The sequence below is a fragment of the Eulemur rufifrons genome, chromosome 2 (assembly GCF_041146395.1).
Source record: "Eulemur rufifrons isolate Redbay chromosome 2, OSU_ERuf_1, whole genome shotgun sequence".
Taxonomy (NCBI): domain Eukaryota; kingdom Metazoa; phylum Chordata; class Mammalia; order Primates; family Lemuridae; genus Eulemur; species Eulemur rufifrons.
The window spans coordinates 17,413,407-17,432,772 of record NC_090984.1 but is presented as its reverse complement, the minus strand read 5'-3'; the positions used below and the strand labels follow the sequence as shown (position 1 = coordinate 17,432,772).

Here is a 19,366-nt window from a genome sequence, read left to right as displayed (position 1 = left end):
TACATTTAAATTTCTTCTCTTTTTGTCTTGAAGTTTATTGGACCCATGGTGATTTGAAGTGTAGTTTTACGATTTTCTTACTAGCCTGGTGTGGTAGACAGTGGATGGATATCAAGTACCTATTTCGTATATAGCATCTTTCATTCCAAATTTTTCTTTTTGGTCTTTCTCACTTATTATCTAAACACTGACATATTTCTTAGTATGTATCAGATTGTGCTTTGTTTTCTATGATGTAACAGTTAAAATTTTAAAGTTCAGTTATTCATCAAACGTTATAAGGTAAATGCTGAGGCTTGCACATTTAAGTAAATTGCCAGAGATCACAAACCGAGTTAGGGACAAAGACAGGATCAAAGTTCAAATCAAGCCTTTGCTACCTACACAGAGTCTATGCTCCTCACTTGATGCTAATTTTTGTGCATCCCTCATATACCAAGCATTTTGGTCTCACAATGTACACAATTTAATTAAGACATTGTAGGTTCTGGCTATAGAAGTATGAAACAAACAAGTTCTTAGGGTCCTTGCTCTTACATTTTTGTGGACAAAGACAGTTCACAAATGGCAAAGTTTTTATAAGGAAACAAGGGCTTTGCAGGAAAGTAAACTATAACAAGTGAGATAACAGGCAATGTATGGATGTTCTATGTATTTTCCCTACAGACAGTAGCAGCCTTAGTGAAGACGTCATCATTAATTCATATATTCTTCTACCTAGTAGGTCCTAAATTAACTGAGTAACTACTCAGGGCTGTTTGTAAATAGTGGGGAGCAATACATACATACACAGTTGTACATTCATGGAGTTAACAGTTCTGAATCCCCATAAAAATAAACAGATATGCTTCAGCTTAAATTTTGCAATGGCTAAAACTTTTAGGCTACGCAATATGCGATCACAAATTTGAACATGGCTATCACTCATCAGAGGCTTCCCACTGATGTGGATCATGGGGTGTCTTACAGCTCTTCTCAGTGCACAGTGAGCTGCATTTTAATCTAGCTCCTGCTGCTCCTCCACCTCCCCTTCATTCTAACCAGGATGCGCCTTGGCAGCCATAATGTTAATGCTGCATTTACTACAAGGGGTCTGAGTACGTTTGCAATGGTTAAAAACAGGAGTGGGGATTTTATAAAAAGCCTTTGTATTCTGTGGCTCTTGCATCTGAATGGATGTTAAAAATTGACATGAAATGTTAAATTTTTGAAATTTCATAAATGGCAGATGAGTCATCTGATACAGAGACTAACTGCATTGCTAACTTGTGGATCCTGCCCTCAGCTCTTGGAAGCTTTTTGTTTTAGTGATCCACAAAGCCCCAGAAAACCACTTCAGACTGCCACCAAACGTTAGGGAAGAGAAAAAAATGTAATAGGTCTGTGTTTTGTTAAGGAGGAAAGAAGTGAAATTTTGTCCATTTCTCAATGTTAAGTACTGCAGAGAAGAATGTGATTTGATTATCATCTCATTTCCTCTCCTGTCCCTGTCTTCCCTCTCATCATACAAATGAAGAAAGTTAAGCACAGAGAGAATCCTTTTGTAGTTTAAAGCATGATGACTGGGCTTTCACACTCATGTGAGATGTGACTTCCTCAGAGGCACATTACCCGTCTGACATGGAGGATAAAAATAGCAGAGAGCACAGAATCTTAACCTGGTCTCACATACCTCAATGTAATCGTAATAATGTAATCCCTCAGTTTTGAAGGCCTATCATGTGCCATCCCTTGTACTTAGCACTGTCAAAAGTTTTTAAGCTCAGAACTCTAGCTGGGCATCGTGGCTCATGCCTGTAATCCTAGCACTCTGGGAGGTCAAAGTGGGAAAATTGCTAGAGGCCAGCAGTTTGAGACCAGCCTGAGCAAGAGGGAGACCCCATCTCTACCAAAAAAAAAAAAAAAAAATAGAAAAATTAGCCAGTCATGGTGACGTGTGCCTGTAGTCCCAGCTACTTGGGAGGCTGAGGCAGGAGCATCACTTGAGCTCAAGAGTTTGAGGTTGGCCGGGCGCGGTGGCTCACGCCTGTAATCCTAGCACTCTGGGAGGCCGAGGTGGGCGGATCGTTTGAGCTCAGGAGTTCGAGACCAGCCTGAGCAAGAGCGAGACCCCACCTCTACTAAAAATAGAAAGAAATTATACGGACAGCTAAAAATATATATAGAAAAAATTAGCCGGGCATGGTGGCGCATGCCTGTAGTCCCAGCTACTCGGGAGGCTGAGGCAGTAGGATCGCTTGAGCCCAGGAGTTTGAGGTTGCTGTGAGCTAGGCTGACGCCACGGCACTCACTCTAGCCTGGGCAACAGAGTGAGACTCTGTCTCAAAAAAAAAAAAAGAGTTTGAGGTTGCTGTGAGCTGTGATGACACCACTGCAGTCTAGCTGGGCAACAGAGTGACACTCTGTCAAAAAAAAAAAAAAGCAAAAAACAAAAAAACTCTTAGAACTCTAAAAGACAAATATAGTTAGGTAATTTTAAAAATATTGGATCAAATTTTACAAACAGAGCTCAAAAGGTTACATATTGTTCCATTTACATAACATTCTAGAAAAGGCAAAGATACTGGGATCTAAAACAGATCAGTGGTTAGGGGTAGAGGGTTGAATACAAATGAACAACACAAGAGTGTTTGGAGAGTGATAGAATGTTCTCTATCTTGATTGTGGTGGTGTAAATATGCATTTATGAAAACACAGAAACACACTTAAAATAGTGAATTTTAGTGTATATTAAAAATAATTGAAAGAAAACAACAACAGGCGGGGCACAGTGGCTCATGCCTATAATCCTAGCACTTTGGGAGGCTCAGGTGGGAGGATCACTTGAGCCCAGGAGTTCAAGACCAGCCTGGGCAACACAGCAAGACCCCATCTCTAAAAAAAAAAAAATTTTAAGAGAATTCTATGAACTGTACACCAAAAAATTAGATAATCTAGATGAAACAGACAAACTCCTAGAAACATTCAAACTACCAAAACTAACAGAAGAAATAGAAAATGTAAATGGGCTCTTGCCTCAGCCTCCCAAGTAGCTGGGACTACAGGCTTGTGTCACCATGCCAGGCTAATGACTTTATTTTGTGTAGATATGAGTCTCGCTATGTTTCCCAGGTTGGTCTCCAACTCCTGGCCTCAAGCAATCCTCCCACCTCAGCCTCCTAAAGTGCTGGGGTTACAGGAGTGAGCCACTGTGCCTGACCTCTAAAGCCTTCTTTAGGCCACCATTACCGTGACAAAGATATCCCACACACAAAGAAAACAAAACACTTCAGACCAAACGCTTTTGAATATAGATGCAAAAGTCCTCAACAAACTACTGGACAAGTGAATCCAGAAGCATGTGATTGATTATACACCAGACAGGATTTATGCCACGAATGCAAGGGTGGTTCAAGACAGGAAAATCAATTAATGTAAAACACATTAACAAAATAAAGTAAAAAGACCACATGATCATCTCAACTTATGCAGTAAAAGCATTTCACAAAATTCAGCACCCTTTCACGACAAAAACATTCAACAAACTAAGAGCAGAAGGGCATTTCCGCAACCTGTTCCTGGGCAATCATATGGCAACAAGATTCTATAATGGAAACAAGGAAAAGAAAAGCTAACATTTGAACCAGCTCAGATCAGCAACCTGCTTCACCCACAGTGCACAAGGAAACCCCAGGTTAGGGGAAACCTCCCAAGCTTGGGGGACAGCCTCTCCCTGTAGAGATGTACCCCTGGGGGGCCACTCCTAGGGAAGGAGGGAAACCTGAGAACCCAGGGGACTTATCTCTGGTTGTCTGCACACTTTCCTCCCCCCTCCTCACAGTGTAGCAATGCAGTGCTCCCTCCTCCAAGACCCCAGTGCTCACCACCCAGGAAACTCTCAGCTGGAGTCAGTTAAGGGTCTCACGATCATAAACTCTTTCGACAACAGTGGAACCCAAACAATCTGTTCTTAAGTCTGATTTTCACAGATTTTCTCAGTTTGCACAAATTACACTCTGCACCAACTCTGTGCATACCCAAGCTAAACCATCAGGAAGCATCCCCAAGGCCACCACAAGTGCAACCCTGGTAAGGACGAAACACCCCCAAGTGCATCTGCAACAGGATAGTCCCGCTTCCAAACCTCCATGAGGACTCCCAGCATAAACAGCTCCTGCCGTGGTTGCTCTGGCTGGAGGCCCCCTGCACGGGGAGAGGTTTCTCAGAAAGCCAAACTGCACCTTTATTAGCCTCCTCTGTAGGCTCAACGGTGGACTCAGCTGGAGTCACTTGCCTCAAACCCTTACTCCAAATCCCAGGTGCTACACTGGCTTCACACCATCACTGAAATTTTAAATTACTCAAAGACTACCAATCCCAGTACTGGAATGAGACTACAGGAGAACCACTAATTTCATTGTGTGTTCGAGGAACAAAAAACAAAGTAGCAAAAGAAAGAAGCCATGTTTGTTCATTTCTGCTTGCCAGCATTTTACAAAGCCCCTCATTCTGTGAGGATGTGTAGCTCTCAGGAAAAATCGTTTGAAGGCAAAACTGTATAGAGCACTTAGCTCCCACGTCTCTTGCCCGAGTCACTATATTCCTTAACACACTGACTGCCACGTGAGTTATATTTAACTCAGGCTAATTTGGAGCTTGGAGCCTCATAAAGAAAAACCCTGCAGTTGGTTTGTGAAAATCTGACTGGTTGATGTTCTCATTGTTACAATGAACATTGACAATTTAATTCTAAAAACGTGGATTACGTTGCTCATAACTGACGCACAGAAAGCAACAAAAAATAACAAATTAGAAAGGATCATTTTGTTTTAATGAAACACGGTGGACCCAGGCAAAAAAATTTTTTCCAGTATGGCAGTCAATGTGTTAAAAGAGAAACGATAACAAGTTGTGTGTCGATTAATCAGAATTGAACACTCCTTCGTTTTATGGGTCACATTTTCCAGAATTTGCATTAATCTGATGCCCAGACAATTAACAAGAGATAGAACAGGATCACACATTGTCACGAACTCTGCACTCTGCACAGAAGAGTGACAAGGATGTATATGAATACTTTAAATCCATCTCTTCATCCTCCTCACTTTTAGGAGTGCAAGTGCATGCATTTTCTTTACCTCAATGGAAGAGACAAAATTACTGCCACGCTTTTTCACAGCAGCACTCTCAGGGTAAGTTCCTGAGTAGCAGTAGGCAGCAACAGAAGATAAAGAAATCTGAGAAAATTATTATTCTTACCAGGTCGAACAAAATTTAGGCCTGAAGGATTCATAATTTTACATTTACTGAAAACCAAAGCCTTCATAAAAGAGTTATTGGGCTGCAATGGAACACTCCTGTCAGCCCCAGGGCGGGTCACCCCCCAACTCCAGTTGTCCCTCCAAACTGCTCCCTGAGCCCCTGACCCCTTCGCACTGTGACGACGTCGCACATGGACTCAGGAGCTCCCCGGATGGGGGTTTTCCCCGCGTCCCTCAGCCCCAGCTGGGACTCAGGGGTGGATACCGGGTCCCGCCGGCTCAGGCCACTTCGCACCGCCCCCTCCCCAGCTCTGCTCCCGGCCCCCCGCACTCACCGTGTCCCAGCCCCGCTCCCGGGCTCCCAGCGGCGCTATGGCCCGCCCCACCACGTGTGCACGCCGGAAACGGAAACGCCCGGGCGGCGGGGGGGCTCGGGGAGCTGCGAGAACAGCGAGGATCGGCCTTCACGGCCTGATTGGACAGGGCTCGGGCCGCGGCGCCCCTGATTGGAAGGTGCTGCCGACGTCAGCTCCCCTGATTGGACAGTTTCCAAGTCGTCCCCCGCGGGCGCCCTCGACTGCGCAGTTCCTCCAGACTTCCATTTAGCGTCCCTGGTTAGACCCTGACCAGATTGGATCGTTCCCTACGACCTGCCCCCTGCAGCCTGACAGGCCCCTCGAGAACACCCATGTGTGACCCCGCTCACCCGTCCGGGGACCTTCGCATCTGGGCCGGGGGCGGACACCGACCTCTCAACGCAGTCAGCAGCCCCTCCCGCGTCCTCCTCTCGGACGCGCGCGGGAACTCCAGACTCAGTTTCCCCACCTAGCGTCCTTGTCCGGGGCAGGAGGGGCCAGGGCGGGACCGGGGTAGCCTCGGCTCCTGCGGGGTTGGCCGGGCCTGGGCCGTGACGTCCCTGGGACTGTGCTGCGCGTCTCAGATAAGAACTTTGAGCGTGACGTCACCACGTCAGCTCCGCGCAGACGACTGACCGCAGAGGCCCCGCCCAGCCCGGGCGCTGGGGCTTGAGGCCTGAAACCTCTGCCCTGGGAGAGGATGGAGACCTCGCACTGAAGCAGGGCTCAGCAAGTAGAGCAAAACACCGCAGACTGTGGTGTACCTTTGAATATTTTGATTGCTATGCAAGCTGGGGAATCACTTTCCTAAGTCTAAAGTGTGAAAAAGGCTAAAATATCTATAGTGTCCATTCTGTGAAGATCAAATAACATGTGTATGGTAAACTGTTACATATTAAAACATGCAAATAGATATTATACTCATATATATGTGGTAACTGAAATGCCAAGAACACCTTGATGCTTTAAGACGAGATGTATTCTTGGCCGGGCGCGGTGGCTCACGCCTGTAATCCTAGCACTCTGGGAGGCCGAGGCGGGCGGATCGCTCGAGTTCAGGAGTTCAAGACCAGCCTGAACAAGAGTGAGACCCCGTCTCTACTAAAAATAGAAAGAAATTATATGGACAACTAAAAAAAATATATATATATATATACACACACACACACACACACACACACACACACACAAAAAAAAAATTAGCCGGGCATGGTGGCGCATGCCTGTAGTCCCAGCTACTCGGGAGGCTGACGCAGTAGGATCGCTTAAGCCCAGGAGTTTGAGGTTGCTGTGAGCTAGAATGACGCCACGGCACTCACTCTAGCCCAGGCAACAGAGTGAGACTCTGTCTCAAAAAAAAAAAAAAAAAGACGAGATGTATTCTGTGCATGCAGTGTTACTTCCCAAACCTGGGTTGAAATCAGGCTACCATATGAATAATGTCTACTGTCTTGGATAATTGAATTTACTTCTCTTAACTTCAGTTTCCCATCTGTAAAACGGCATTGTGATATCTGTCATATAAGGTGGAAATTGCTCTACAATGTCTTTCACAGAGAAGTTAAAAGAACTAGGTTCTTTCATATACTCATTTCAAGACATCATGATTAGGACCTGAAAAATAATTATATTGGGATAAGTTCTGGTTAACGTGGGCAATTAAGATATTGACTCCTGCATTACAAAATTTTGTCCAACCATTGGCTTTGTCGAATTGGATGAAAATGTCTACATACCCAAAATGGATCTGAAGCTTCTCATCTTCTAAGGAATATTTTTTTTTTACATGGTGAAACAGGTATGGACACAACTGTGACACCAGAAAAAGAATATCAGTCTATTTCACTTAAGCTCTTTAAGCTTTCCAGGAGGTCACACGGAAGGTCATGTAGCTCAATGAACAATAAACTTTGGGGCCACAGACAATGGGAATCATAACCTGTTGGAAATAAAATGGCAGATTCAACAATGCAGCCCCTCAACAATGCAGCCAGGCACTTAAGTTTTTGGCATTTTGGCTGCAACATTAAACCTGCCAGGGTGGTCAGGAAACAGAGCTACCATTAAGGAACAAGATTGCTACAGACATGCTGTAAATATCAGAAGAGTTGGAGATAAAGGGGTTCACAGAATGAGAGATCACTAAATGCAACAGGCCAGAAATAGCCTGATGAAACCCACAGAGCTACAGTGCAATCAGGGGATCTGTGCAGGCCTGAATAGCAAAGAGGGTCTATGATGGGGAAGTTTGTGGAAAAGTCTGCAGAGTGTGCTGCCTAAGAGGAAATAAAGTCAAATATGTTGTTTGCTTTGGGCCTTTTCTAGCTCAGCAGAGCCAGAAGTCAGAAAAATGTGTTGTAACCTGGGCCCACTAGGTTATGATGTCTCCGTAACCTGATAATAGTGAAGAACTGAGAATAATGGCTTCTTCCCTTCTACTTCCCAAAACTCATGTACTTTCCCCTTCTCGTAAACTTTAACTCAGAACCATAAACAGAAGGGGGTCTAGGATATGTGGTTTCCATGGTTATTAAGGTTGACAATACAATTAAATAGAACCATCTATACACTAACTTTCATCTTTATGCCAGAGGTCTCTCTTCTTAATGCAGTGGGTCCAATTTCCAACCAAGATTAAGGACAACGAGAAAATGTGACACATGACCATAAATCAGTTGATGACCTCTTTCAAGAGTCCTCCACAAGTACTAATGTCTGTGAATTATACACATGTGGTATCCATTAGTGACCAACAAATGTGGAGGGTATGTCTTCCAGTAAGAAGGACTGAAGGGGCGCATAGCGTGACGGCAAACGCCAGTACCTGCAACTGTGGACTGGAAAAAATTTTCAACACCAAAGTCTCATCATGATCACACGCTGGAAACATAATGGAAAGTAAAAATCAGAAAACATTTCATCTGGTACCATGTAAAATTGTACATGAAAAGAAAAAACACTTTATCACCTCTGGGTCCAAAAGACATTGTAATGTAAATAAAGGTTTTAAATAACCATACAATTAAAGTTCTATATAACAAAATATTAATATAGCTGAAAAGGTACAAAACAGGATATTTAAATTGTTATATCCCAAACGTGAACTAGAAATTAATACACCAGGATTCATTATTAAGGCTGAGACACTTAGAAGGTGATATCACAATAATAAAGAGATTTCTCTCCTACTCTTGAGTTTTCTTGTACAAAGTAAGTACTATACCAGAAAGTTTTCTCACATTCTCTACATATATAAGGTTTCTTACTAACATGGGTTTTTTATTTTGTTTTTGTATTTACAACAAGGTTTTGAGATTGAGTGAACACTTTCACACATCATTGTATTCTCAGAGTTACTCTCCAGCATGTGTTCTCACATGTGCTTGAAGGGATGAGAGATACCTGAAGGCTTTCCCACAGTGCTTGCATTCGTACGGTCTCTCGCCAGTGTGCGTCCTCACATGCACTCGAAGGGATGAAGAACAGCTGTAGGCTTTCCCACATTCTGTACATTCATAGGGTTTTACTCCACTGTGTGATTTCACATGTTTTTTAAAATACTGAGAATGGCTAAAGGCTTTCCCACATTGCTTACATTCATAAGGTTTCTCCCCACTATGCGTTCTCACGTGTTCTTGAAGGGAGGAGTGACAACTGAAGGCTTTTCCACAATGCTTACATTCAAAGGGTTTCTCTCCAGTGTGCGTTCTCACATGTATTCGAAGGGATGAGGAAAACCTGTAGGCCTTCCCACACTCCTTACATTCATAGGGTTTCACGCCACTATGTGTTTTCACGTGTCTTCTAAGGTAAGTGGGACAACCAAAGGCTTTCCCGCACTGCTTACACGTGTAAGGTTTCTCTCCAGTGTGCATTCTCCCGTGTGCGCGCAGGGATGAGGGATACCTGAAGGTTTTGCCACACTGCTTACATTCGTAGGGTTTCTCTCCACTGTGTGTTCTCCCATGTTCTCGCAGAGATGAGTAACAAGTGAAGGCTTTTCCACAATGTTTACATTGATAGGGTTTCTCTCCAGTGTGCGTTCTCACATGATCTCTAAAAGATGAGTAACAATTGAATGTTTTTCTGCAATGCTTACATTCGTATGGTTTCTCTCCAGTGTGTGTTCTAACGTGTTCTTGAAAGTACGAGGGACAACTGAAGGCCTTCCCACACTCCTTACATTCATAGGGTTTCTCTCCAGTGTGGGTTCTTATGTGTCGTGCAAGGTAGGAGTGATACATGAATGTTTTCCCACATACTTTACATGCATGTGTTTTCTGTCCACAGTGACCTCGCACATGTCCCCTAAAAGAAGAGGGACACATGGAAGCCTTTCCACATTTCTTACATTCATAAGATTTTTTACTGCTGACATTTTTCACATACTTCTTAGATGCTCTCCTGGAGTCCTGATATTTACAGGGTTTCTCCACAATGTGAGTTCCCACATGAGGGCTCTGGCACAAAAGACAACTGCAGACTTGCCCACATGCCCCACAGTGATACGGTCTCTGTCCAGTGCGAGACTTTTGGTGATTCTTGAAGGCTTTGCCACATTTAGTACATTCGCTGGGCTTAACTTCCATAGCACAACTCTTGTGCACAATAAAGTTCTCAATCTGGCTCACTGTTTCTCCACATTTATGACTTTCACTACTTTCAGAGAGGCTCTCCACCAACTGGCTTCTGTTTAAAATAGTAAGCACACTGTTAGTCATTAACGATTAACCATTTTCACCGAATGAGTACATTTCCAACATCATCAACATTGTTTCCAAGTGGAATAATCTTAAGGTGCTGGGTGGAGGCTCAACTATAGCCATAACTGTCACAGTGTTTCATACATATGGGGTTTCTGGATATTGTTTATAACTGATTATATTTCAGATACTTAACATCAAATTTATGAAAATATTATCCTATGAAAACTCCCTGAGTAAAAAATAGTTTAGCTAGGTTTATACATGCTCTTTTTGGCATTTTTTTTTTTTTTTTTTTTTGAGACAGAGTCTTGCTCCATCACACAGGCTGGAGTACAGTGGCATCATCATAGCTCACCGCAGCCTCCAACTCCTGGGTGCAAGCCATCCTCCTACCTCAGCCTCCTGAGTAGCTGGGACTACAGATGCACATCACCATGCCCAGCTAATTTTAAAATTTTTTGTAGAGATGGGGTCTTGCTATGTTGCCCAGGCTGGTCTCGAATTCCTGGCCTCAAATAATCCTCTCATCTTGGCCTTTCAAATACATTTATTCTTTAATTTCAAGTTTGTCTTATACTTGCTGAGATACTCATTCCTCTGGTTGAGCACCACTCACCTCAAATGCCTCTCTGGGATTTGGTGCTGATCTTCAACGTTATGAAGTCTCGAGTTTTCTCCAAAAATAGACCAGGAATCATTTCTTGTGAATTTTACAATTTTCTCACCATTGGATGCTTCATTCCCCAAAATATCCTGCCGAGAACTTGATCCATTGGTTCTAACATAAATGCAACAATCTGCAACAATTAGTGACACAATTTAATTCCCTGGGTGGGGAAATGGTGGAATAGAAGAAAGAAAATAGACCACATGTGGATTTCTTTTCATGTATTGATCCAAAATTGTAACCACATTTTATAAGGACAGACATGCCACCAATGTGAGACTGAGGACCTCGTCTATCTGGGACTTTGGCAATAGTAAAGAATGCATCAAAATGACAGCCTGTTTACTAAGAACAGATGGAGACTGTTGTTGAGATAAGTAGAATATTATCAGAAAAGCAAAGTAGGAAGGGAGTGAGCAAAATCCACATGCCCAAATGCTATCTCTATAAGAGGAAATACAGAAGGTCTTCCCCAGAGAAGGATGGAAAAAATATCAAACAAAGCAGCCAAGGGAGAGGACAAACTTCCCCCTTCTTAAACAGAGAAGCATCTATGTTTCTAACTGACATGTCCAAACAGAATCTCCTCATCCAAAACCTATTCCTCCCAAGGCACTCGCGTGCATAGAGGCCCTATATGAAACATTTCTGCACTGTCCCCAGCTGTCCTTAGGAGATGAGATGGCTGTATGTGGCTGCCATACACTCACGGAGAAAATTACATGATGAGAGTAAGAAACACCTCCACGAGACAGGCCAATACCTTGGTCTTCTAGACCATTGACGATGATTAAGTGTGGGTATAATTGCAGGAAAATTGCCACCTCAAATGTGGATTAATCACAGTATAACTTTCACAAGGATGAACCTACAGAGCTGCTTTCGTTGCCCCAATGTGACACTGGAGATGAAGCTCACACTTATAAAACATAGGGAGCCTCAAGTCTGGTAATCAAGAAAAATAAAATTTCAATAATACACGAAACTCTGTTTTCATCAGCTGGGCATGGTGGCTTGTGCCTGTAATCCCAGCTACTCGAGAGGCTGAGACAGGAGGATTGCTTGAGCCCATGAGTTCAGGACAAGCCTGAGCAACCCAGCAAGATCCTGTCTCAAGAATAAATAAATAAAAACCAACTTTGTTTTCACAGAGAAGTCTTTTGACTCCATGTGTCTTGAGGGTTGGGATCATGTCTGTCTCTTTTCCAGTATATTTCAATTTCTGAGCTCAAACTTTAAAAAGACAAGATACATTTGCTCTCTAGATATACAGTGAAGGGACGGTGTCATCCTTACCCAGGGAGGCCAGGTTCCTGAAGGTCTCCAGCATCACATCTCGGTAGAGGTTCCTCTGAGCATGATCCAGCAAAGCCCACTCCTCTGGGGTGAAGTTCACAGCCACCTCCTCAAAGACCACTGAGTCCTAAAACATCCCACATGTTCTATGTCAGCAAGGCACTATCTGCCCCCGTGTGTACAGGAGGATGGGTGAGGCTGACAATCTAGGGAACTGGACTCAGCTGACAGGAATCCTGAACTATGTGGACCATACATTCTTGTGAGATAACAAATAATGTGCAAAAAATGCAACACACGCAGTGGCAGGTGCTCTGGAAACATGAAACAAAGTGCAATGATAACTGGTATAGACTTAAAATTACAAAGATAGAGCTTATTTGGGGGCAGGGTAAAGACTGATCTATGAAATCCTCATTCAGGTAACATGGAAATTGACATGTGTCCTGCTCAAAATTTATCATTTCTTATTCAGCTCCAAGAACTGGTACGAGAAGGTCAGGATGTTGCAAACACTTAGGACAGATTCCCAACGCTGCTTGATTTGAACTCCTATCTCAGAAGGTAACAGAGGCAATGAATCTGGTCTAGGCCCATCACACCCCACCAGAGATATGGTCTCCCTCCAGGAGGATGTGGACACTGTGGACAGGGAGGCAGGCCAGCGCTCTGGGGCCTGGCAACACCTGTTCAGTAAGAACAGAACCTGCTTCCTGAAGAATCTGTCAAGCCAGCAGGGCCTCTCAAATAAATAACCAAGTGCACAGAATTAAAGGAAAGGGGCACCACAAACAGAGCTGCTCAAAGATCTGAGGGTACAATGGCCACAAGCGACTTTAACAGGAAAAAAACATATATAATTAGTATCTTTAGAGAAATACGGGAGGACCCCATACCCACGAAGAGCACACGATTATGAAAAATAAATCAGAGATCATCTAAACAAAAAATAAGTTCCTGAAATCTAAGAAAAAAAAGAAATCTGACATACAGTAGTACACACACACACACACAGTAGGGTGCCATTTGCATACAAAATACACATGCAAAAATATCTTGACTTACAGATGCACACACAAGTGATAAAACCATGAAGAAAAGCAAGAAAACTATCTCCTAATAATTCAACATATTGGCCTAATCTGAAGAGAGGGGCCAACCACTATGTATCATGTCGAAGGGGATATCTAATGTGAAAGCTTCTTCCAAGACTTGGGCTGGTTGTCTCTGCACAATGTTCATTCCAGAATGCTTCAGTGACTGTGCAATTGTCTTATGAAAGTTCTATACGTATTCTAGCCTACAATAAAATGCTATGAACTCATCTAATAAAATCTGTCGAAATACCACATCAAAAGAAAAACTGTCAAATCATCTTAATAGATGCCCGAAACAAGGAGTTCATCCTTATTCAACATCCATCCCTATCCAAAAATCTTAGCAGTATCAGAATAGGCGGACATCTGCATTGACAAGCAATGTTCATCAAAGAACACAGAAATGGTGCAAAGTGCAACAGTTTCCCACTTCACGTGCTACATCTTCTTCAAGCCAAGGTCCCTTACACCCAAGGTCTGACTAAGAATGCAGCAGAATCACCGCTTCCAGCCTGTGTTCAAGGATAAAAGACTTTTTTCTTTTCCAAATGAGATAAAAGGCTTTCTATTACACTAAGGGTCCCTAGCAGAAAACAGGTATCAGTTAACACCTATGCTCATGATAAACAAATTGACTGTAAATCAACTAATCAGAACTGACACTGCTCAGTACTACAGGTCACATTTTATAGAACCTGCGTGAATCTACGATGATCAGATACTAACATGAAACGGAACAGAATCACACCTTCTCACAAACCCTGCACCCTGCGTCAGTCACTGTTTTCACGAATCTTTTCACCATGTCTTCACCTTTCTGAATCTGAGCCATTTTTCCATGGCAGCATTCTGAGGCTCAGCCCCGGAATAACGCAAGGCAGCAGCAAAAGGTGAGGAACACACCTGAGGAACTTACTACCCTCATTAAGGACAAGAAAAAGATGAACAGAATTCATTATTTTACATTTACTGAAACCTGAGGCTGGACACAGACAGGGCTGGTCACAGCTGTCAGGCGACAATGTCGACTTTTATTTGAGACCTGTCCTCCTGGAAAACAGCAAAGGTTAAAGGAATCCTCCCACCCTGCTGTGTTCTGGAATGGGAAACTCCGAGGACCCACCCTTCCCATATAACTTAGGTAAGACTCACACAGTTGACAAAGCCAGACCCAGACCCTCCAAATTCCCAGTCTTCGTCTCAGAAATGATTAGGTGACCTGGTTGTCCCCACTGATCAACTGGAACAAATTGTCTTATAGTCAAGCTCTGGGTTAAGCTTCTCTCCTTCCTCCAGGCCCCTGCATGTCCCCACCCTGAGCCAGATGGCAGCCCTGCTGAAAACAGGCTGGCATCAGGGTGAAACATTCTCGGGTCTACTATCCCATTGTGCCAGCCTTTCCATCCCACCTCCCCACAGCTGCTTCTTTCTACCCTATTCACCCCCCTCTAGAAAAGAAAAACTCTTTTTACCCAACTCTTCAGATGCTTGCAGACCTGGTCAGAGTGTTCTATTGCAGTGGTCTCCCTGCCACCACAGCATCCGTCCCCCAGCCTAATATCAGCTGTCCCCATGCCCCTCTTGCATTTCCCCTGCCTTATTGCAACAGCTCCCAACCCTATTGCACTACCACCCCTGCCCTATTGCAATAGGACCCCAACCCTATGGCATTAGCCCCCTGTCCCTATTCAAACAGGCCCCGCTCCCTCTTGCAACAGTCCCTTCTCTCCCCACCCCCGACATCTTGCAATAATCCTTTTTCATATAAGTCTCTCCTTACTGTGTTTGGATTCTTTGACAGGTTTGATCACGTGTTCGCAATGTTCCATTTCTTCCCAAACTTTACTGAGAATTCTTTCCCCTCCACAGGCCTCTGAACTTCCGGCGCCCCTCCCCCCGACCCGTCTGAGCAAGCCCTAAACTGCAGAGCAACAGGGGCCCCAGGCTGGCTGACTGCGGAGAGTACGTTAGCTGTCACCCCCGTCCCGTTTGCCCCACGTCCCCTTGGAATTCCTCCTCGCCCCTTCCGTGCGTGACAGTAAAGCCCTCCCCGTTTGGTGTCGAGACCTGCAGGCTCGAGACTGTCGCTTGTCCCTGTGCCAACAGCCTTTTTGATAAAGTCCCCCCTCCTCCAGCCAGGATCTGATGTTATCTGACGGGCTCCAGGGCAGGTCCCACCCCGCTCCGGCCCGGCCCGGCCCGGCTAGGTGACCGCGGCGCTCGCGGGCTCAGTGCCCGTCCCCCCGCGCCGTCCTCCCGGGGTCGTCCCCGCCCCCTCCCCGGCCCCGCGCACTCACCATGTCCCGCCGGCTCCTGGGCTCTCCGGGGCAGCGCCGCGGCCCGTACGGGTGAGCGCGCCGGGAACTGGGACACCTGGGCCGCTCGGGACAAGCGGGGCACGCGCGGTCACGGGGACAGCGACGGCCCAGCCTCGGAGACTAGACAGAGCCAGAGGCCAAGGCGGCCCTGATTGGAAGGTGCTGTGACGTCAGCTCCCTTCATTGGGCAGCTACCCAGGCGCGCGCACCCCTGGATCCCTTGATTGGGCAGTTCCTCCAGACTTCGACTTCGTGTCCCTGATTGGACAGTTCTGAGTCCCGCCCCAGCTCTCCCCATTGTCCCCCTGAGCACCGCCCCTGTCTCCCCTGATTGGATAGTTCTCTAGGCCCCGCCCCTGCAGCCCGAGTGACAAGCGCGTCGCGCACACCGGTGCCTGACCGTGCCTACCCGGGGACCTTCACGTCTAGGTGAACTCGGTCTGGCCCGGGGCGGCCCCTCCCGGACGAGGCCGGGAACTCCAGGCTCAGTTTTCCCACCCAGCTTTCTTGTCCGGGGCAGGGGGGGCCAGGACGGGACGGGACGGCCTGGCGTTCTGCGGGGTCCCCGGGTCTGCGCTCCGCGTCTCAGACAAGACCCTCGGCGTGACGTCACCACGTCGGCCCCGCGTGGTCGTCGGACCACGCACGCTGCGAAGGCCCGGCCCAGCCCGAGAGCTGGGGCTGGAGACCAGACACCTCTGCCCGGGCGGTGTGGGGGGCGGCGGGGGGAGACTGGAGCCCGCAGCCCTGGCTAGGGGAGGATGCCACTAGATCTGAGATGTTCTTTAAAATGCTTGTGTACATTCGATACTGGGGAAAAAAACACAACTTTTTTAGGTCCGTCTTTGTGTGTGTCCCTAGAGAAATGTTAAAATGTACAAGACTGTCATATCCCTATGACAATCAAATTCTTATTTTAACTGATTTAATAAAAAATAATAAAAGCTTAAATAACTTTGGAGTTGGACCTGAAAATTCTTTATTTTTATTTATTTGAGACAGGAGTCTTGCTCTGTTGCCTCAGCTAGAGTGAGTGCAGTGGTATCATCATAGCTCGCTGAACTCACTGCAGCCTCAAATTGCTGGCATCAGAGATCCTCCTACCTCAGCCTCCTCAGTAGCTGAGACTACAGACAGGCACCAGCTAATTTTTCTGTAGAGATGGAGGGGTCTCGCTATGTTGCCCAGCCTGGTTTCAAAGTCCTGGCTTCAAGAGATCCCCCTGCCTGCCTGGGCCTCCTAAAGTGCTGAGATTACAGGTGTGAGTCACCGTTCCTGGCCCGGACCCAGCTTTGACAGTGCAGTATGAGCATAATTTAGAGATTACTCAGACAACTCTCCCAGATAAGGATCATGTCCCGTGAGGATGAAGCTAGAGCCCAATATCAGAAGTCCCAGTTTCACAGGCAGCTGTCCTGTGATGTCAGCAGTGCAGTGCGTGTGCTACTTTGTTATCCAGCTCAGCAGAACATGTGGTTCATCTAGCGGATGTGGAAGGAGATAAAGGGCTTTGAACAGTGAATGCAGCAGCTAAAAAAAAAAAACACCTCATTGTTTGGACCTGCATATTTAGCTGTTTTGGAAAACAGTGGTTTCCTTCTTGAGTTTCAAATACAAGACTGCTACAGTCACATCACAATATTCAGTGGTGAAATCTTATTGCCATCATTCTCATTCCTTTTTATTTAGAATCAGAATAAAACTGTATTTCAAATAAAATTTTAAAAACACATAAAAGATCACCCACACACATAAAAAAAACCTTACATAAACATGGACTAGAAGGTTACATGTCAAATTAGAAAAAGTGGCCACCTCTGGGCAGGGAGGGTGAGAAATAGCTGTTATTGTTTTACAAATATGTGCAGCAAATATGACTAAATGTTTAAATTTGTGTATTACTTCTATACTTTGTATTATTCCATTAGAAAGCAAATTGGGAAATGGTTTAACTGCCTTGTTGAGAAGATTAACGAATTACCTGGGATTGGAAAGTCATTCCTCCATGCAAATTCACAAATAACACAATAATAATGCCAGTTATCTAACGAACACCTGTCTACTCTAGGCTGTGTACAGGGTTTCTCAAAGCCTTGGATAATTCTAGCTGGTGGGAAGCCGACCTGTTCACTGTGTGGTGCTGAGCAACATTCGTGATCTCCACACCCATTAGATGCCAGTGGCAAGAGCCAAAAATGTCTACAGACATTGTCACTGCTTTAGACCCTTTATTGATATTAGTCTTTTCTTCGAAGCCCACGGTCATAACCAGTCATAACCGCTGTAACTCTGCCGTCTGCCCTTTAGGGCCCTAAGACGTTTATATGAGGATGATGGTTGCGGTGCTGAGTTCACAATAGTAATCAACTCACTACATGACAAATGCAGGTTACGTTACGTACTTTCCTTTTACAACTGTGGAAACTGAGGCACTAAGAGACTTAAACAACTTCCCTAATAACACTCGAGAGCTGATTAAGGTTTTGGGCCAGGACTGAAACCCAAGGCTGGTGACCAGCTGAGCAGACAGCCTCCGCGCACAAGATATGAGCGAGACAGAAAAAATCAGCTGCGAAAGAGAAGCTTGGATATGCATATCTGCCTGGATATGCATCACGCTGGGAGAACAGACTCAGGTGATGCCACCTGTAAAATTAATAGAAAACAGTATTTCCTCCACGGACACCTTTGTCTAACCTATCCCTGTCTTCTAACTCGCTAAAAACTCTGCCCAGGAAAATCAGAGCCTGTGACTGAAATTTTATCAGTTAAGAATGAAACTTCTCTCCCTTGCCTGCAGGATCTGATTCCCTCGGACACAGAGGGTCCGTCTCCATTTCCAACACAGGTGCAGGGCTCAGATAAGGGGGGTTCCGGACACAACAATGTACAGCTATCTTATCTTGTGGTTCCCAAGGAAACGGGAGTTGGGTCCATTTGGCAGTCCAGACCCGCAGCTGACCCCTTTACACAGCCCTGACTTGCTCTGAGCCAAAGGGAACCACTCAGCAAATTTCACCTACACCCTACCAAATCCTACGGTGGGACCGCCGCAGGTCCCAAGGTCTAGGGGGACAAAACGCCCCGAGCCTCCCCCGGTTCCACCGGCCTCCGGAGCCACCTTCCTGGGGCGCAGACCTGGAATCCGCTATTAAACGAGCCCGCCCCCTGCCCTTTGAACTCCGCCCCTGTCCTTTGACCCACCCACCCCAGCACCGTCCTCTCCACCCTTAGCACGGGTCACCAAGAGACGCGGGGCCAGGTCCTGCGGTGGACAGCGGAGGAACCGCCCTAAGGAGGCGATACGGCCAGCAAGGGCGACACCCGCCGCGGGCCACGAATCCGCACTTATGCTTCCGTTTCCGGGTCTGCCAGGAGTGGAAAAGGGAGGCAGGCCCGGGGCTTAGGATTGGTGAAGCCTCAAAGACGGGCGGGGCGGGCTGTGTTGTCCAATGGCTGAGCAAGAAGCGAGTTCTCCCGCCCTCTGGGATGCCATTGGGCCTTATGGCCGGATCCGCCCCCCCGAGGGCGTGCCCGACGCGAGATTGGCGTTGTCGGCGTGGTTTGCTCTGGGATCCGCCCCGGGGCGTGGCTACGGCCCGAACGAGGCCCAGGGGAGAGGCTGGGGGCGTGGTCTCCCGCAGCAATCCCCAGATTACCCTGATAAACAATAAATGCTTAAATAA

At 45.9% G+C, this 19,366-nt stretch overlaps 1 protein-coding gene and 1 pseudogene across 1 annotated transcript; one reads left to right on the top strand and one right to left on the bottom strand.

Moving 5' to 3' along the window:
• Positions 1-1,535: 1,535 nt before the first annotated feature.
• Positions 1,536-1,621, top strand: LOC138381241 (small nucleolar RNA U13; annotated as a pseudogene).
• Positions 1,622-8,694: 7,073 nt separating this feature from the next.
• LOC138402054 (zinc finger protein 77-like) lies at positions 8,695-15,740 on the bottom strand. Its single transcript, XM_069497728.1, has 4 exons — positions 15,660-15,740; positions 12,266-12,392; positions 10,919-11,099; positions 8,695-10,285 (listed from the first exon to the last, which is right to left on the bottom strand). The coding sequence occupies exons 1-4, from the start codon at positions 15,660-15,662 to the stop codon at positions 8,950-8,952; spliced, it is 1,647 nt and encodes a 548-aa protein (XP_069353829.1). The 5' UTR covers positions 15,663-15,740; the 3' UTR covers positions 8,695-8,949.
• Between the last annotated feature and the right edge of the window lie 3,626 nt (positions 15,741-19,366).

Bases quoted from the DNA above. Each gene is read 5' to 3' on its own strand.
- LOC138402054 (XM_069497728.1), bottom strand. The intron at 11,100-12,265 runs GTAAGGATGACA...TAATTGTTGCAG, and splicing joins CAGGAACCTGGCCTCCCTGG to ATTGTTGCATTTATGTTAGA. The intron at 10,286-10,918 runs GTGAGTGGTGCT...TATTTTAAACAG, and splicing joins ATCCCAGAGAGGCATTTGAG to AAGCCAGTTGGTGGAGAGCC.